The following is a 19,436-nucleotide window of genomic DNA, read 5'->3' as shown; positions in this document are numbered from 1 at the left end:
GTTTAGGAGTTGGGCGGTGTGGAGGAATTTTTCGAGGTTTGCGTCATGGTCCTGCAAGTCACGGCCGCAGATGGTCACATTGTCCAGATATGGGAAAGTGGCCTGCAACGCATTTTGATCTACCATCCGGTCCATCTCCCTTTGGAAGACGGAGACCCCGTTGGTGACACCAAAGGGAACCCTAAGGAAGTGATAGAGGCGGCCGTTTGCCTCAAAGGCAGTGTACTGGTGGTCCTCAGGGCGGATGGGGAGCTGGTGGTACGCTGATTTCAGGTCAATGGTCGAGAAGACGCGGTACTGCGCGATCAGGTTGACCATATCAGCTATGCGGGGGAGTGGGTAAGCGTCCAGCAGGGTGTAGCGATTTATTGTCTGGCTGTAGTCGATGACCAGGCGCTGCTTCTCGCCGGTCTTAACGACCACAACCTGGGCTCGCCAGGGACTGGTGCTGCCCTCAATAATCCCTTCTTTCAGGAGCCGCTCCACTTCGGTTTTAATGAAAACCCTGTCCCCGGCACTGTATCGCCTGCTCTTTGTGGCGATGGGCTTACAGTCGGGGGTGAGGTTAGCAAACAGTTGGGGGGGGGTGACTCTGAGTGTGGAGAGGTTGCACCTGGTGCGCGGCGGGCAGTTTGGAAGCTGCTGGCTGCGGACTGTGAGTGGGGGTAGGGGTCCACCGTACGCCATCGTAACACTTTTAAGGTGGCACTGAAAATCTAACCCCAGCAGGACGGCAGCGCAGAGGTCAGGCAGGACCAGAAGTTTAAAATGATCGTACATGGTCCCGTCTACTACGAGTGTCACCACGCAGTAGCCGCCGATGTCCGCCGACTGGGACTCGGAGGCCATAGAAATCCGCTGTTGCGCAGGCAGGACTGGGAGAGAGCAACGCCGCACCGTGTCGGGGTGGATGAAGCTCTCCGTGCTCCCAGAGTCAAAAAGGCAGATTGTATCGTGACCATTTACCTTAATGTCCATTGAGGAACTGGCCAGTTGGTGCGGTCTCGCTTGGTCCAGTGTAACGGATGCCAGCGTAGGGGTCGGTGTGTCGCTGCGGGTATCAGATGAGGCGGTGTCGGGGGCCTGCTGCGTCCCGGCTGTCGTCCAAGATGGCGGCGTCCATGATCTCCATGTGGCTGGAGGCGTCCAAAATGGCTGCTGTACCGGTGATTCGCACATGGCCGGGGAGGTCCAAGATGGCGGCCCGCATGGCCCACATGCGGCGCTGCTGGGGTTCGGGGTGGCTTTGGCCCTGCAGACGCTAGCGTAGTGTCCCTTCTTCCCGCAGCCCGAGCAGATCGCGTTTTTCGCCGGGCAGCGCGCTCTGGGGTGTTTTGCCTGGCCACAGAAGTAGCATTTCTGGCCTTGGGGCACTGCTGTCTGGCCTTGGGACACTGCTGCGGTAGTTGGGCCGTTGTTGGGGTGTGGCTGGGGTGGCACGGCGCTATGAGGCGGTCCTACCGTGTCCCAGGCTGTCATTCCCCGCGGCGTCCACGGTGCAGAGGAGTAGGCATCCATGCCCTGGTAGGCTGCATCCAACGATAGTGCGAGTTCAGAGGCCTTGTTGAGGTCGAGGTTACTCTGCTCCAACAGTCGCTGTCGGGTGTAATTGGATCTGTGGCCCGCTACAAAAGCGTCCCGGATAAGTTCCTCTGTGTACACGGCGGCCTTTACATCCTTACAACCACAGGCCCGGCCAAGCACAGACAGTGCCTGAAGGTATTCCACGGTCGATTCCCCAGGTTGTTGTTTACGACTCCCCAGGAGGTGCCTGGCGTACACTTCGTTCACTGGGCGCGTGTACTGGTCCTTGAGGAGCTTGATAGCGTCCGCGTACGAGGTCGCGTCTTGGATGACCGAGTACACTCGGTGGTTCACTTTGGAGGTCAGGACATCCAGTTTGTCCTCGTCTGATTTGATTGCTTCGGAGGCGGTCAGGAATTTTTCGAAACACTTAAGCCAGTGAGTAAACTTGGTGGATGAGTCCGCCTCCCGATGATCTAAGTCCAGGCATGCTGGTGTGAGGATCTTCTCCATTATAAAAATGTTGTTAATAAAATTGATGCGCTATCAATTACTCATAAAAGACTGAGAGTTAGAAGAGTAACCAAAGGCTTTTATTAACAACAGAATGGAGGTCTGCCTCGCGTGGTCGACCGGTCCATGATACTAAGGGCTGGGGAGCAGTCACCTTTATACTAGGACCTGTGGGAGGAGTCAGCCGAGGCATGTCCAGGCATGTACACAGTGGAATACAAACAGGACAAACAGGAATACAAACAGTGGTTTACCACATAGTCAATTTCAAAGGCGGAATGATGGCAAATGCTGCCAGTTCTCTGTCATCCCGATTGCAAATTCCGGGCCATTGTGAATTCTTTCATTCAAAATTTATTCATCTCCGTTTGACTATTTTCTAGTCGTATTTGAAACTGGTGTCTTATTTTGGTACTTTCCACTAGATTTTTGAGTTTTGCTGTCTATTCCTTTTTGTAATATTTTTTCACCATTCCAATAGCCACCACCAGTAACAAATGCCACTGTTACTTAAAAGTTACTAGATTTAAACATTACATCATATTTCCAGGCATACACAACGGGTTCCTTAGGTACCGCTTGTTCTGGCTTTGTAGCATATTTACCTCAGATTCTAGTGCCATATCAGTTAATACCAGCACTGGAGTGTTTAGGTAATCTGTCAAGGGAAATTGCAGGAATAGGATTGCACAAGTGAAACAACTTTTATCTGTCTCAATCCAACCTGGGGTAGAGTTAGGCATCAGTTAGAACCAATTAGGTCATATTCGTAGGTTTTAAAGGGGCATAATCTTACAATTAGTGCTCGGTCATTTAGGAATGAAATCAGGAAGCACTTTTTCTAAAGTGGCTGGTGGAAATTTGGTACTCTCTTCCCCCAAAAAGCTGTGGATGCTGGGGAAATTGAAAATCAACACTGAGGTTGATAGATTTTTGTTAGGTAAGAGCATCAAATGATTGGGATCAAATCTAGAAAATGGAATTGAGGTACAGATCAGCCATGAGCAAATTGAATAGTGGAACAGACTCGAGGGGCATAGTGGCCTTCTCCTATTCCTATGTTTGGACCCTGCTGTTACGCACTGGTAATTTTGTCATGCTAATTTAGTGCCATGTAGCACTACTTGTGTATTAGCAGTGATGGAGCAATTATAGGTATGGTGCAATACTTGCAGTAGTACTGTCTATTGTCTGAACGCATTTGAACTTTTGAACACCTTCCCCAATCTCTCCATGCAACAAATGAAAGCGGCAATTCAAGCTTTGTGACAGGTTCCGTGCAATGGTTGAGGTATTACAATTTGGTAAGAAAAATAAGGATGTCAGATATTACTTGGAAAATAAGAATCTAACTGAGGTAGTGGAGCAAAGGGAACTAGGAGTACAAATATAAAAATCACTAAAAGTAGTGAGGAGGGTTAATAAGGCCATAAAAAGCAAACCAAGCACTGGGGGTTATTTCTTGATGGATAGAAATGAAAAGTAGAGAAGATATGCTAAACTTGTATCAAAACTTGGTTAGACCACACTTGGAGTATGGTGTATCGTTCTTGTTGCTATATTATAAAAAGGATATAGAAGCACTGGAGAGGGTGCATAAAAGATTTACAAGGATGATACCAGGCATGTGAAGTTATACTTATCAGGAAAGGATGAACAGGCTGGGTCTCTTTTCTCTTGAAAAGAGAAGGCTGAGGAGTGACCTAATAGAGGTCTTTAAAATTCTGAAAGGTTTTGATAGAGTAGACACAGATAGTGTTTCCAGTTGTGGGGAAGAACAAAACTAGAGGCCAAGGTAAGATAGTTACCAAGAAATCAAACAGAGTATTCAGAAAAAAATTCTTTACCCAGAGAATGGTGAGAATGTGGAACGCGCTACCACAGGGTATGGTTGAGGTGAATAGTATAGATACATTTATAAGGAGGCTAGATAAGCATATGAGGGAGAAGGGAAAGGCAGGTTATGCTGATAGTTAGATGAAGAAGGATGGGAGGATGCACGAGTGGAACATAAACGTCGGCATAGACTGGTTGGGCCGAATGGCCTGTTTCTGTGCTGTACATTCTATGTAATTCTATCTATGTAATTCTAGGTGTTTAGTACCAATAGTATGATCTTATGTTAGGATATTTGACATTGATGATTGTAACTCTCCTGTGCTGGCATTCTAGGAGCTGTACCAGGAGGCGTTCCAGGGGCTGTACCAGGAGGTGTTCCAGGGGCTGTAGCTGGAGGCTTTCCAGGAGGCCTTCAAGGTAATTTGATTTCTCATTAACAACTTTTTAGATTCTTTGAGATGAGTTGAATGCAAGTGGTAAGTTTTATTATTGTCAGTTCTACAATCCAGTCTGTTAGCATGCTTTTACACTTTATTGGTAGTCTTTTACTTTAGATCAATGCTGCCTGAATCCACGGTCATATCCTGGTTTGGCTTGACATAATAACAAGTTGAAGTGAGATTCCCTAGAGGAGACTCTGGTTCCCCTCCCAGCCCAGTTTGGAACCGAGAGCCTCCTGTAAATGGAGCCCCAGGTTTGAGTAAGCACAGTCACTGGCTGAGAAATTTGCTCACTCTACTCCCATTTTCCGGGCAATGTACGGCCTCCAAAGTCTCCAGCATGGTGGGTAGGAAGCACGTGCACATATCTAGGCGGAAGTGCTCCACCCGGCACATTGGATCGGGCTATTCCATTGGTGTCAGGTGCGAACGTCAGAACTATTTAAAAGAATGAATAAGTTATTTCGTTTCTGGTCCTGTGCTTCTCGCAAGAGCCTTTCGTGGTTTTGGTATGCTCCAGCGCATGACTCACCACATTCAGACGTACTCCTGCAACTCATTTAAAGGCCTTCATGAAAATTGAATCAAGCAGGTCTTGGACATCACGGGCAGCACGGTGGCATAGTGGTTAGCACTGTTGCCTCACAGCGCCAGGGACCCGGGTTCGAATCCGGCCTCGGGCGACTGTCTGTGTGGAGTTTGCACATTCTCCCCGTGTTTGCGTGGGTTTCCTCCGGGTGCTCCAGTTTCCTCCCACAGTCCAAAGATGTGTGGGTTAGGTTGATTGGCTATGATAAATTGACCCTTAGTGTTAGGGGCATTAAATACGTGGGGTTACGGGGATAGGGTGGGATATGTGTTGGTGTAGGGGTTACGGGGATCGGGTGGGATATGTGTCGGTGCAGGCTCGATGGGCCGAAATGGCCTCTATCTGCACTGTGGGGTTTCTGTGATTTCTGTGATTTCTGTGATCAAAGTGGAGTCCAGGATGCCCAACTGATTTTCCTCTGCTGGTCGCAATTTTTTCACTTGAGAAACTGGCAAGCAGCACCTATGGGCTGAATTTTGCCAGCGCTCAGAGGGTGGGTTTGGAGGCAGGTTAGCTGTCAAAATAGCAAAGCTTGACAGCAGGTAGGGAACCCGCTGTCAACAGGCCTCCACGCAAGTCTCCCAGGTGTCAGGTCTGTTGGCGCTGAACAGACCTGACACCAAGCTGCAGGGGAGGCAATTCACATCATTAAATGGATTGTTAACATCCAATTAACTGTTATTTTAAGCATACATTTCACACGGGTTACGCGCTGCTCGGGGAACACGTCAGCTCAGTATGTTGTGAGTGGATTCAGCATTGAATTATCTCATGACCTGACAGCTGCCAAAGTTGTATAAAAGATCCCATGTTACAGCTGTTCACTCTCAAAGCTCAAACTGTTGGTTACTGCATTTGGAAGACATAATGAGCTTTCTCCAACTTGCAAGTGTTTGGAGCCAACTCTCTATCCAGTGCCACCTCATTGGAACAACCTCTCTCACCATTGACAGATCGCTTCTGTCATCTCAACCTCACATGCCATCTATTCCATCAGCATCGTTGCCCTTGAAAATATCTCACCTTGGTCCTCAGCATCCCACCAAGATCAGCCCCAACACCAGTATCACCGGGCACACCAGCAGCAACAACAACAACACCAGCCTTCTCCACAATCAACTGATGCTGCACAGGACACAGAGCATCAGCACCCGGGCTCATTGCTGCCCGGGACGCCAGGGATGGCCTCACCATGGCCAAATTTACTTCACGTGAAGCTGTACACCCTGGATGCCACATGAGGCGCCAGGTTGGCACCACCCCATACCAACACCATAAAGCATCCCTACAATGCCCAAGCCATTCCTTTCACACTCGTCACCATTGCGCGGGGGGCGCCCTTACGTCTCACTATTCACTACAACTCACTAAGCCACTTCCAAAGGTGCACACAAATCTGTCCAAGAACACACAGTGATGAAAATAAAGGTTTCAATGTCTGACAGCACATTACCAGAAACTTCACATGAAGATTGCCTAAACCACTCAAGTGCCTACCCTTGTGTGTTGTTAGTTGGTATGCTTGCAGTAGTATGAGGGTGAGTGTGAGGGGTGGCTAGTGAAATGGGGAAGTGATAATGTAGATAGAGAGGGATGGGTGGAGGTGCAAGGTAAGTTGGTATGAGTAAGGATGTTAACAGGCAGTTAAAAGGATTTAATCCCTTTCCCGCCTCCAGGAGACGGGACCCAAAGCAGCACATCTTCCCGCCTCCTGCCAAAAGGGCATGGAGGCAGGATGGGGGCGGGTTTGCCATCCGCGCCCACTTTCTGCTACTTTACCGGCAGTCCCATCTCCATGCCCGCCTGCTCGGGGCTGAGAAAATCCAGCCCTAAGTGTGAAATGTGATGTGGCAGTCACTCCTCAATGAGATGTTGATGGGATCAGCGCCATTGCAGTTCCTAGAAACACAAGAGCTGTTGCAGCTGCCTGTCAATATTCTGTATCAGACTCAAATGTTTAAATAATTTAAATAAAGGAAACTATGATGGTCTGAGGAGTGAGTTGGGTAGGATTGATTGGGGAATGGCACTCAAAGGGTTGACGGTGGATAGGCAATGGCAAACATTCAAAGACCGAATGGATGAACTACAGAAATTGTTCATCCCAGTTTGGCATAAAAATAAAACAAAAAAGGTGACCCAACCGTGGCTAACAAGGGAAATTAGGGATAGCATAAGGTCCAAGGAGAGGGCATATAAATTGGCCAGAAAAAGCAATAATCCTGAGGATTGGGAGCAGTTTAGGATTCAACAAAGGAGGACAAAGGGATTAATTTAGAAAGGGAAAATAGAATATGAGAGTAAGCTTGCAGAGAACATAAAAACTGACTGTAAAAGCTTTTATAGATATGTGAAGAGAAAAAGATTGGTGAAGTCAAGTGTAGGTCCCTTGCAGTCAGAATCGGGGGAATTTATAATGGGGAACAAAGAAATGGCAGACCAACTAAATACATATTTTGGTACTGTCTTCACAAAGGAGGACACAAATAACCTCCCAGAGATGCCGGGGAACATAGGGTCTGATGAAAGGGTGGAACTGAAAGAAATCAGTATTTGTAGGGAAATGGTGTTAGGAAAATTGATGGGACTGAAGGCCGATAAATCCCCAGGGCCTGATAATCTACATCCCAGGGTACTTAAGGAAGTGGCCCTAGAAATAGTAGATGCATTGCTGGTCATCTTCCAGAACTCGATAGACTCTGGAACAGTATCCATGGATTGGCGGGTAGCTAATGTTACCCCACTATTCAAAAAAGGTGGCAGAGAAAAGGCGGGGAATTATAGACCGGTAAGCTTGACATCGGTAGTGGGGAAAATGCTAGAGTCCACTATGAAAGATGTAATAGCAGAGCACTTGGAAAGCAGTGACTGGATCGGACAAAGTCAACATGGATTTACAAAAGGTAAATCATGCTTGACTAATCTACTGGAATTTTTTGAGGATTTAACTGGTAAAATAGATAAGGGAGAACCAGTGGATGTGGTGTATCTGGACTTTCAGAAGGCTTTCGATAAGGTCCCGCATAAGAGATTAGCGTGCAAAATTAAGGCACATGGGATTGGGGGCAAGGTATTGACTTGGATAGAGAACTGGTTAGCGGACAGAAAGCAAAGAGTTGGAATAAACGGGTCGTTTTCCGAGTGGCAGGCAGTGACTAGTGGGGTACCGCAAGGATCGGTCCTTGGACCCCAGCTGTTCACAATATATATTAATGATCTGGACGAGGGAATTGGATGTAATATCTCCAAATTTGCAGATGACACAAAGCTGGGGGGGAGGGTATGCTGTGAGGAGGATGTCGTGAAACTCCAGCATGATTTGGACAGGCTGGGTGATTGGGCAGAAACATGGCAAATGCACTATAATGTGGATAAATGTGAGGTTATCCACTTTGGTGACAAAAACAGGAAGGCAGATTATTATTTGAATGGTAATAGATTGGGAGAAGGGGAAGTGCAAAGAGACCTGGGTGTTCTTGTACACCAGTCGCTGAAGGTAAGCATGCAGGTGCAGCAGGCGGTTAAGAAGGCAAATGGTATGTTGGCCTTCGTAGCAAGAGGGTTCGAGTACAAGAACAAGGGTGTCTTGCTGCAGTTGTACAGGGCCTTGGTGAGACCACACCTTGAGTATTGTGTGCAGTTTTGGTCGCCTTACCTGAGGAAGGACGTTCTTGCCATGGAAGGAGTGCAGCGAAGATTCACCAGGCTGATACCTGAGATGGCAGGAATGACGTATGAGGAGAGATTGTGTCGATTGGGCTTATACTCACTGGAGTTTAGAAGATTGAGAGGGGATCTCATCGAAACCTATAAAATTCTGTCAGGCCTGGACAGACTAGATGCAGGAAGGATGTTTCTGATGGCCGGGGCATCCAGATCCAGGGGTCATAGTCTAAGGATAAGGGGTAAGCCATTTAGGACTGAAATGAGGAGGAATTTCTTCACCCAGAGAGTGGTGAACCTGTGGAATCCTCTGCCACAGAGGGCGGTGGAGGCCAGTTCATTAAGTATATTCAAGAAAGAGTTGGATATATTTCTTAAGGCTAAAGGGATCAAGGGATATGGGGAGAAGGCAGGGACCGGGTACTGAATTTGGATGATCAGCCATGATCTCGTTGAATGGCGGAGCAGGCTCGAAGGGCCGAATGGCCTGCTCCTGCTCCTATCTTCTATGTATCTATGTTTCCAAAGATTATGAGTGATGAAGCTTCAAACACTACTTCCAAAGAAGACTAGTCAATGTATGCAATTGATCAGATAAAGTATTATTCATCACTTGCTGAACAAAGATTACTGGAGTAACCACTGAGCTGGGAATTCTGTTGGTAGCCCAGCCTAATTGATACTCGAGCAACCTTTGTTCAGCAAGCTTCTCTGTGCTCCCATTAGCCATCAGACACTATTTTGTGAGACATTTGCCCTTGCAACTTCAGTCCATTTTGGATGTAACCTGTTGCAATGCCATCTAATATACAAAAAAAAGTCAGGTTTTCCTGTAAATCCATGAAAAGGTAAATTGCACGTGCTCTAAGTAAGAATCGGGATTTAATGGGCAAATAGCCTTTTCTTATTCCATGTTTTCTTGTCATCTTAAAGATTACTATACTTTGTTAGTTGGATTTGAACAATTTGCATTAATATTGATGATTTCAGAAATAGGGTTTATCTGAAATGAGGTGGTGCTGTTGATCTTCAGAATGTTACTTTGTTCTACTCTGTACGAAGCTGGTCTCTGCTCTGTCATAACTTGTCAATCCTCTGTCAATGCAGGTGGATACGCGGCAGCTAAAGCTGCTAAATATGGAGGTAAGTCTTTCTACTTTTGTAATTTGTAAAAGCATCAAATTATTATTGTATTAGTAAGCACAGATTATTAATGGGAAACATCTTCTTGACACGTATAGAATGTTAGTCACAAATAAATTCATCCTCAATCAAAGAATACATTTCAAGCCCAGTTACAATGGCTTCCTCATGGCAGGAGGATTTGTCCAAATCGTACCATCTGCTCTCCTCACTTTACTGTATATTTAACAACATTGAAGTATTCTTAGCAAGAAATACCATTCTGCAATTTGGCTGAATTGAGTTCAGCTTTGAGAAGATGCTGCTGTACTGAGCTTGTAGTTCCATAAACTGAACAATATCCATTCTGATTACACAGAGAATTTGGAGTACGAGCCAGGAGTTCCATAATTCTGTCAGGTCTTTATTACAAGGGCTTTGTCCATTAATATAAGACAGTCACCAAGAAATCAAACAGGGAATTCATAAGAAACCTCTTTACCCAGAGAGTGGTGAGAATATGGAACCTGCTACCACAGGGAATGTTTGAGGCAAATAACATACTGTAGATGCATTTAAGGGAAGGCTAGACAAGCATATGAGGGGGAAGGGAATAGAACCTCTCCAGGCTCCTCCCATCCTTCCTCATCGTTAGGAAGGCTGGGAGGAGGCTCGAGTGGAGCATAAACGTCGGCATGGACTGGTTGGGCCGAATGACTTGTTTCTGTGCTGTATATTCTATGTAATTCTATCTACATAATTCTATGTGTTTAGTACCAAAAATATGATCTTCTTTCGGATAATTTGACATATTGATGATTGTAACTCTCCTGTGCTCGCGTTCCAGGGGGTGTACCAGGGGGTCTACCAGGAGGCGTTCCAGGGGGTGTACCGGGAGGCGTTCCAGGGGGTCTACCAGGAGGCGTTGCTGGAGGCCTTCAAGGTAATTTGATCTTTCATTGCTAATTTGATTGCTTATCCTACTTTTTGTTAGTGGGAATTATTCCATGTTTTCTTGTGATCTTAAAGATTACTGTACTTTGTTAGTTGGATTTGAACAATTTGCATTAATATTGATTATTTCAGAAATGGGGTTTATCTGAAATGAGGTGGTGCTGTTGATCTTCAGAATATTATTCGTTCTACTCTGTAAGCAGCTTTCTCTGCTCTGTCATAACTTGTCATTTCTCTGTCAATGCAGATGGATACGCGGCAGCTAAAGCTGCTAAATATGGAGGTAAGTCTTTCTACTTTTGTAATTTGTAAAAGCACCAAATTATTATTGTATTAGTAAGCACAGATTATTAATGGGAAACATCTTCTTGACACGTATAGAATGTTAGTCACAAATAAATTCATTATCAATCAAAGAATACATTTCAAGCCCAGTTACAATGGTTTCCTCATGGCAGGAGGATTTGTCCAAATCGTACCATCAGCTCTCCTCACTTTACTGTATGTTTAACAACATTGAACTATTTTTAGCAAGAAATACCATTCTGCAATTTGGCTGAATTGAGTTCAGCTTTGAGAAGATGCTGCTGTACTGAGCTTGTAGTTCCATAAACTGAACAATATCCATTCTGATTACACAGAGAATTTGGAGTATGAGCCAGGAGTTCCATAATTCTATCAGGTCTTTATTACAAGGGCTTTGTCCATCAATATAAGATAGTGTGGCAAAGCCACCAACGGACTCCTGTATAAATGTATAACTGCCTTTAACAGAGTGCTACAGCACCTATGTTTGTTTACTGTATGTAAGTAGCCGTTCTGGATAAGCCCCAGAATCAGCGTGATGACGTCATCACGTTGGTCACGTGATGCCCCGAACGGCGGGAAACGTGATGACGTCATGACGTCAGAGAGTGGGAGGTTCCCAACTCAGACCTCATGAAACCAGCACCAGAGAAGACCTGTTGATTATTTCTCCTGCATGTAATTGTTTGTTCTCTAGTTTCTATTAAACTTCATTTTATTATCGGACTGACTTGACCTCAGTGCTTCAGTTAGGGATCTGTCGATTCCTACATTGGTGACTGTTAGATCTGTGGTTCAGTGGATAAATAATTACACGGATGCTGTACATAAACAAATAACAGGTCTTTACTGGAGGAGGGCAATCTCTAGACTGGGGTACAGAGGCATGCGCACAGCTTATATACCGGTGTGGTTACTGCCGGTACTACAGTATACAGGAGCTGTAAAAAGTAGTTCTGACTTAAAGCACATACACTACAATTCCTCCCTTTTTAGATTAATAATACCCCCTTAATATTCAAATAACAATTACATTTTTACATGTACATTCAATAACAAAAGCCCATTTATAGATTCAGTCTTTGGGGCGGCTTCCTGACCCTTTTGGGATAGCGCCTTTCCGGAGGTTCTTGTTCTTGGTGCAGAGGCGATTCTGACCCCCTTTCATCGGGTAGTTCATCGGGTTCCACTGCTACTGGGTCTGAAGTAGATACTACCGGTATGTCGGGTTCATCCCCAGGTACTCGAGACATGGGGTTGACGCATTCCTGTGATGCTAAGATCTGATCGACGTGGCGTCTCACAATGTTCTCCCCGACATCCACTGTGTACATTAATGGCGCCTGCCTTGTACATATTGTTCCGGGTTGCCACTTCTTCTCTGTTCGATAGTCCCGGGCCAAGACTGGTTGCCCTACATTGAAGCTCCTTGTCGGCTTCTCGTTGATGTGCTGGAATTGTTTGTCCTCAACATTTCTTCGCACATTTGGTCTGAGCAAGTCCAGACGAGATCTCAACCTTCGGTTAAAGAACATCATGGCCGGGGTCTGGTTGGTAACTGCATGTGTCGCGTTTCGGTAGGCTAATAAGAAATTGTCCATCTTATGCTGTAGTGGAATTTCCTCGTCGCACATGGCCTTTATCGCCTTCTTAAAGGTTTGTACGAACCTCTCAGCCAATCCATTGGTGGCTGGATGATACGGGGCGGATGTGTAATGCCTTACCCCATTCCTTTTCATGAATTTTTGGAACTCACCGGACACAAACTGTGGTCCATTATCAGAGCAGACCTGCTCTGGCAACGCGTTTCTGGCAAATATGGTCCGTAGGACTGCAATCGTTTTCTCTGTAGTGGTTGAAGACATCTTTATCACCTCAGGCCACTTTGAATGAGCATCCACTGCTATTAAAAACATTGAGTCCATGAATGGACCAGTGAAATCAATGTGCACCCGTTGCCATGGAGAGGAGGGCCACTCCCATGGGTGTAGAGGGGCATGTGGTGGTGCATTTTGGACCTTCTGGCATCCTAAGCAGCTCTTAGTTAGGTCTTCGATTTGTTGATCAATTCCCGGCCACCACACATAAGCCCTAGCTAGGCTTTTCATTTTCACTCCCCCCAGATGACCTTCATGTAGCTCATTGAGCACTCTCTCCCTTAACTTGGGTGGAATCACCACTCTGGATCCACACATCACTGTCCCCTGGCATACTGACAGCTGTTCTCTTCTGGATGAGAATGCTGGCAACAGTGAGTCGCCATGTGTTGGCCATCCCCTCACCGTCAATTCATATACCCGTGACAGCGTCGGATCATTGCGGGTCTCCTTCTCTATATCCGCGTTTGTTACTGGCAATCGTTCAATTATCGATGAATAAAATATCTCGATAGGGTCCACTGCTGGTGCTTCCTCCACAGTAGGCAGTGGCAGGCGCGATAGCCCATCAGTGTTCCCATGCTGTCTCGTGCCTTTATATTCTATTTCATATTGATTCGCCCCTAGAAACAGGGACCATCTTTGTAACCGCTGTGCAGTCATTACTGGCACGCCCTTCTTAGGATTAAAGATGGAGACAAGTGGTTGGTGGTCAGTCAGCAAGGTGAACTTCTGTCCATGCAGATAGTGGTTGAATTTTTTTACTGAGGGCCTCCCTGTCAATCTGGGCGTAGTTGCGCTCGGCTGAGGTTAGTGACCGAGACGCAAAGGCTACTGGCCTCTCCAAACCGTCCGGGAATTTGTGCGACAGCACCGCTCCAATGCCGTAGGGTGATGCATCACATGCCAAACGAATTGGTAGTGCTGGGTTGAAATGGGCCAACACCTCTTTTGATGTGATCAATTCTTTACACTTCTGGAAAGCTCGTCTACGTTCGTCATCCCACTTCCATGGTACCCCTGTTTGCAGTAGGGTGTTCAGTGGGTGTAATACCATCGACAAATTTGGTAAGAACTTGTGGTAATAGTTTACCAGCCCAAGGAACGACCTCAGTTGTGACACATTTTCCGGTGCTGGAGCCTTGACTACTGCCTCTATCTTGTCGGGGGACTTATGTAACCCCTCTTCGTCGATGACGTGGCCGCAATACGAGATCTGTTTCTGGAAAAACTCGCACTTGTGGCGATTAGCTCGTAGCCCATATTCCTTTAATCTGGCGAGCACCTTCTCCAAGTTAGCGAGGTGATCACCGTCATTTTCGCCCGTGACCAAGATGTCGTCCAAATAACACTGGGTCCCTGGAATCCCTTGCGGACCCTGATCAGCCCGTGATCCCTGGCTGTGCTCTGCGCATTCTTCTCTTGATATTTGTCGACGCCGCTCAGTCTAGAACCCGGCTGTTTCTTACCCTCTCTCTCTCCGGTTTTGCAGTATTTTTCCTCGACGCCGCTCGGTGATCAACCCCCGGCTGCGCCCTGTTCTCTTCACCCTTTTTCTTACCCCGTCGACGCTGCCCGGCTCTCTCTCTCTGCCGTCGGTCGGCTCCAGCCGCCGCTGCTCAGGAAGGGTCTGCTCTGGACCTGTCGCCGGTCTCTTACTGCTCGTTTTGGCTGGGGAACCAAGCCCGGCTCTCCACAGCCTCCCCAGTGAAGTTGGATCTCTGCCTGACTGCTGGGCGGTTGCTCGTGGTCGACGCCCGTGTTCCTGGACTCGACTATTTTTTTTTGTTTTTTTTTTGTTTAATGTTGCAGGTAGATTCGCATCAACACTCGTCGCCACTGTTAGACCCGTGGTTCAGTGGATAAATAATTACACAGATGCTGTACATAAACAAATAACAGGTCTTTACTGGAGGAGGGCAATCTCTAGACTGGGGTACAGAGGCATGCGCACAGCTTGTATACCGGTGTGGTTACTGCCGGTACTACAGTATACAGGAGCTGTAAAAAGTAGTTCTGACTTAAAGCACATACACTACAGTGACCCCGAGACTTCGCGGACGATTTTCGCGGAGGACGCGCAGAACAAAACGATGGATGTTAATGCAACGACTTTGAAGCTCCCTCAATTTTGGGAACAACAGGCGGCCTCCTGGTTCATCCAAGCGGAGGCTCAGTTCCAGCTTCGGAACATCATGCTGGATCAGACCCGTTATCTTTACGTGGTCTCCGCACTGGACAGCTCGACGGCTTCACGGATCATCAGTCTGCTGGAGACCCCGCCCGTGGATAACAAGTATGATACGCTTAAGGCGTGACTTATGCAGGTTTTCGGCCTCACGAAAGCGGAGCACGCGCGACGTTTACTCACACTGCCCGGGTTAGGCGACGCTAAGCCGTCTGAGTTGATGAGCCAGATGCTCACGCTCCTTGTGTCTGATCGGCAGTGTTTTCTGTTTCGGGAACTGTTCCTGAGCCAGCTCCCCGAGCAGGTGCAAGCAGCCCTCGCCAGGTCAGAGGCTACGGACGGGGTAGCGCTCACGGCCGAAGCCAACACCATTTATGCGGTGATGCAGCAGTACTGTGCCACCTCGAAGCGTCCCGCCCTGAAGAATCCCACCTTGGCGCCTCCACCGACCGGCCTCTGCTACTACCACGCCCGTTTCGGTCCAAAAGCTAGATGCTGCCGACACCCATGCAGTTTCGCGCCAACTGCACTGAGGAAGCAGCAGCACTGATTGCGTGAACGGAAGAACGACCCCGAGGTCGGTTTCGCATCTACGATGGCAGTTGGCGATTCCGGGAAATTATTGTATATCAACCGACTCCATTTCGGGCCGGTGGTTTTTGTGCGACACGGGCGCTCAGTGCAGCATCCTTCCCGCTTCGCTCCTCAACGTCAGGTCAGGGAGGCGCGGTTCTCCACTCCAGGCCGCCAACGGCAGCGCTAATGTACGTTTGGGAAGCGGCGGATCCAGGTGTGTTTCTCCTGGCAACTTTTCCACTGGGGGTTTATAACCGCCAAAATCGCACAGGCAATCCTCGGTGCTGATTTTTTCTGTACCAATGGCCTATTGGTTGATTTACGTAATCGCCGTCTGATTCACGCCGCCACGTTTGCCTCCATCCCCTGTTTTCGGGGCTCAGGCACGCCCCACGCGGGTTCCTGCACCGTGCCGGCGCCCGACGACTTCACCCGCCTGCTTGGGGAATTTCCGGATCTCACTCGACCCACCTTCTCGACGACGATCGCTAAACATGGTGTAGAACACCACATCGCGACGACCGGCCCCCTGGTTTATGCCCGGGCTCGACGGCTGGAGCCCAGTAAACTTGAGGCCGCGAAGGCGGAGTTCGCCACCATGGAGCGACTGGGAATCGTTCGCCACTCGGATATTCCCTGGTCGTCGCCGCTTCATATCGTCCCTAAGCCCGGCGGTGGTTGGCGCCCCTGCGGTGATTATCGGCGCCTCAATCAGATCACGACTCCCGACCGGTACCCAATACCGTACATCCAAGATTTCTCCGCTCATTTGGCAGGCAATTCGTTTTTTTTCCAAAATCGACCTCGTCTGGGGGTACCATCAAGTGCCCGTCCACCCCCAGGACGTCCAGAAGACGGCGGTCATTACCCCTTTTGGACTGTTTGAATTCCTCCGAATGCCGTTCGGACTCAAAAATGCAGCGCAGGCGTTCCAGCGCCTCATGGATTCAGTGCTGCAGGATCTTAAGTTTCTCTTTGTGTATCTCGATGACATCCTGGTCGCCAATGCTTCGAAAGAGGAACATCTACAACACCTGCGCCTCCTTTTTCGATGCCTCCATCAGCATGGCCTTATAATCAACCCGAACAAATGTCAATTCGGGCTGTGGCAGATAGACTTTTTGGCCCACCGCATCACTGCGGCAGGGGCACTGCCGCTTCGGTCGAAGGTGGCGGCCATCGCTGCTTTCCCGCGCCTGCAATCCGTTAAAGCGCTCCAGGAGTTCCTTGGCCATAGTTTGTCCCCCGGGCCGCGCAGCTGATGCGGCCGCTCTACGAGGCACTCGGAGGGAAGCCGGGGAAGGAACCTGTGGTTTGGACGCCGGAGATGGATTGCGCTTTTGTGGACACAAAGGATGCTCTCGCAAACGCAACGATGTTGGCGCACCCGCTGCCTGGCACCACCATCGCGCTCACGACGGACGCTTCAGACTACGCTGTAGGCGCCGTGCAGGAGCAATGGGTCAATGGGACGTGGCAACCGCTGGCGTTTTTTAGTCGCCAATGGCGTTGTTTCTGGCCATCCGCCATTTTCGTTTTCTATTGGAAGGACGCCAATTCACCGCGTTTGTGGATCACAAGCCCCTGACGTTTGCCATGGCCAAGACATCTGAGCCATGGTCAGCTCGACAGCAACGACAGCTCACCTTTATTTCCGAGTTCACCACCGACATCCGGCACGTGGCCGGCAAGGACAACGTGGTCGCCGATTGCCTCTCGCGTGCGACTGTCCAGGCCGTCCAGCTGAGACTCGATTATTCACTCATGGCTGCTGACCAAGCGGCTGATCCGGAAACGCAGGCTTTCTGTACTGACTCGTCCTGCCTGCAGCCAGCGGATGTGCTTTTCCACTCGGCTGGCACCTCCTTGCTCTGCGACGTCTCCTTGGGAGACCCCCGCCCGATCATTCCGCTGTCCTGGCGTAGGAACGTTTTCAATGCCATTCATGGGCTTGCGCACCCGGGCGTGCGGGCTTCACAAAAATTGCTGGCATCCAAGTTCGTCTGGAGGGGAATGCGAAAAGATGTCTGTGACTGGGCCAACACCTGCGTCGTGTGCCAGAGGGCTAAGGTGCAGCGCTACGTCAAAGCTCCCGTCGCCGTATTCGAGGTACCAGAGAGGCGTTTTGATCACGTCCATGTCGACCTCGTGGGCCCACTACCACCGTCACAAGGTTTCACACATCTTCTGACCATAGTCGACCGTACCACCAGGTATCCGGAGGCCATTCCTTTGACGTCCACCACCTCCGCGGATGTCGCCCGGGCTTTTCTTTCATCCTGGGTTGCACGTTTCGGCGTTTCGTCTGATATTTCGTCAGATCGCAGGCCGCAATTCTCGTCTGCTTTGTGGAACGCCGTAGCCTTGGGTTTGGGCACCAAGCTCCATCGGACCACGGTTTACCATCCGCAGGCCAATGGATTATGCAAACGTTTTCATCGGTCCTTGAAGGCGTCGCTGAGGGCCACCCTCCAGGGGACCGCGTGGATGGACAAGCTGCCGTGGGTGATGCTCGGGTTACGCACAGCGCCTAAAGAGGACCTGCAGGCATCGGCCGCCGAACTGGTTTATGGCCAGCCGCTCCGGGTGCCCGGCGAGTTTCTTCCATCACCAACGCGTCCTTGGTCGGCGGCCGAACAACTGGAGGCTCACCGGGCCGCAGCGCAATCTTTCCGGCCCATTACGACGTCGCATCACGGGTTGCCTGCGTCCCACGTTCCGCCGGAGCTTATGCGGGCTAAATTCGTTTTCGTCCGGCATGACGCCCACCGTAGTCCTCTCTCACCTCCATATACAGGCCCTTTCCAGGTACTGCAGGCGGGAGCCAAGAGTTTTTTAGTGGACGTCGGGGGCAAGCCTGACCACATTTCCGTGGACCGCCTCAAGGCCGCACACCTGGACCTTGAGCAACCGGTCGAGGCAGCGCAGCCACCGCATCGTGGGCGGCCGCCCGTGACCACCTCGTCTGACCTGACTGTTCCGCAGACCAGCTCATCGTCTGACCAGCCCATTCCTCTCCGGGAATATCGGAGTTGTTCGGACAGGCTTGTCCGACATCCTCCGCGATTGACTTTTGAAGTTAAAGACACTTCTGGGGGGGCACATGTGGCAAAGCCACCAACGGACTCCTGTATAAATGTATAACTGCTTTTAACAGAGTGCTACAGCACCTATGTTTGTTTACTGTATGTAAATAGCCGTTCTGGATAAGCTCCAGAATCAGCGTGATGACGTCATCACGTTGGTCACGTGACGCCCCGAACGGTGGGAAACGTGATGACGTCATGACGTCAGAGAGTGGGAGGTTCCCAACTCAGACCTCATGAAACCAGCACCAGAGAAGACCTGTTGATTATTTCTCCTGCATGTAATTGTTTGTTCTCTAGTTTCTATTAAACTTCGTTTTATTATCGGACTGACTCGACCTCAGTGCTTCAGTTAGGGATCTGTCGATTCCTACAATAGTCACCAAGAAATCAAATAGGGAATTCATAAGAAACTTCTTTACCCAGAGAGTGGTGAGAATATTGAACCTGCTACCACAGGGAATGTTTGAGGCAAATAATATACTGTAGATGCATTTAAGGGAAGGCTAGACATGCATATGAGGGAGAAGGGAATAGAACCTCTCCAGCCTCCTCCCATCCTTCCTCATCGTTGGGAAGAATTGGAGGCGGCTTGAGTGGAGCATAAACGTCGTCATGGACTGGTTGGGCCGAATGGCCGGTTTCTGTGCTGTATATTCCATGTAATTTTATCCACATGATTCTGTGTTTAGTACCAAAAATATGACCACCTTTCGGATAATTTGACATATTGATGATTGTAACTCTCCTGTGCTGACA

At 48.8% G+C, this 19,436-nt stretch overlaps 1 protein-coding gene across 16 annotated transcripts in view; it reads left to right on the top strand.

Annotated features, from left to right (window-relative positions):
- Window positions 1-19,436, top strand: part of LOC147102129 (uncharacterized) — a 330,921-nt gene that overhangs the window by 167,027 nt on the left and 144,458 nt on the right. For 14 of the 16 annotated variants that reach the window (XM_085964374.1, XM_085964369.1, XM_085964366.1 and 11 more), the window contains 4 exons: window positions 4,210-4,293; window positions 9,676-9,711; window positions 10,538-10,633; window positions 10,892-10,927. In XM_085964374.1, the coding sequence (XP_085820500.1) occupies window positions 4,210-4,293; window positions 9,676-9,711; window positions 10,538-10,633; window positions 10,892-10,927 (252 nt within the window). The remainder of the gene's footprint in view (window positions 1-4,209; window positions 4,294-9,675; window positions 9,712-10,537; window positions 10,634-10,891; window positions 10,928-19,436) is intronic. The other 2 variants (XM_085964359.1, XM_085964372.1) reach the window with 2 other exon arrangements.

The sequence above is a fragment of the Somniosus microcephalus genome, chromosome 22, assembly GCF_052327205.1.
Source record: "Somniosus microcephalus isolate GS21.2 chromosome 22, FLI_Smic_1.0, whole genome shotgun sequence".
Taxonomy (NCBI): Eukaryota; Metazoa; Chordata; class Chondrichthyes; order Squaliformes; family Somniosidae; genus Somniosus; species Somniosus microcephalus.
Note: the sequence above shows the minus strand (reverse complement) of the source record. Positions and strands in the feature narration are given on the sequence as shown.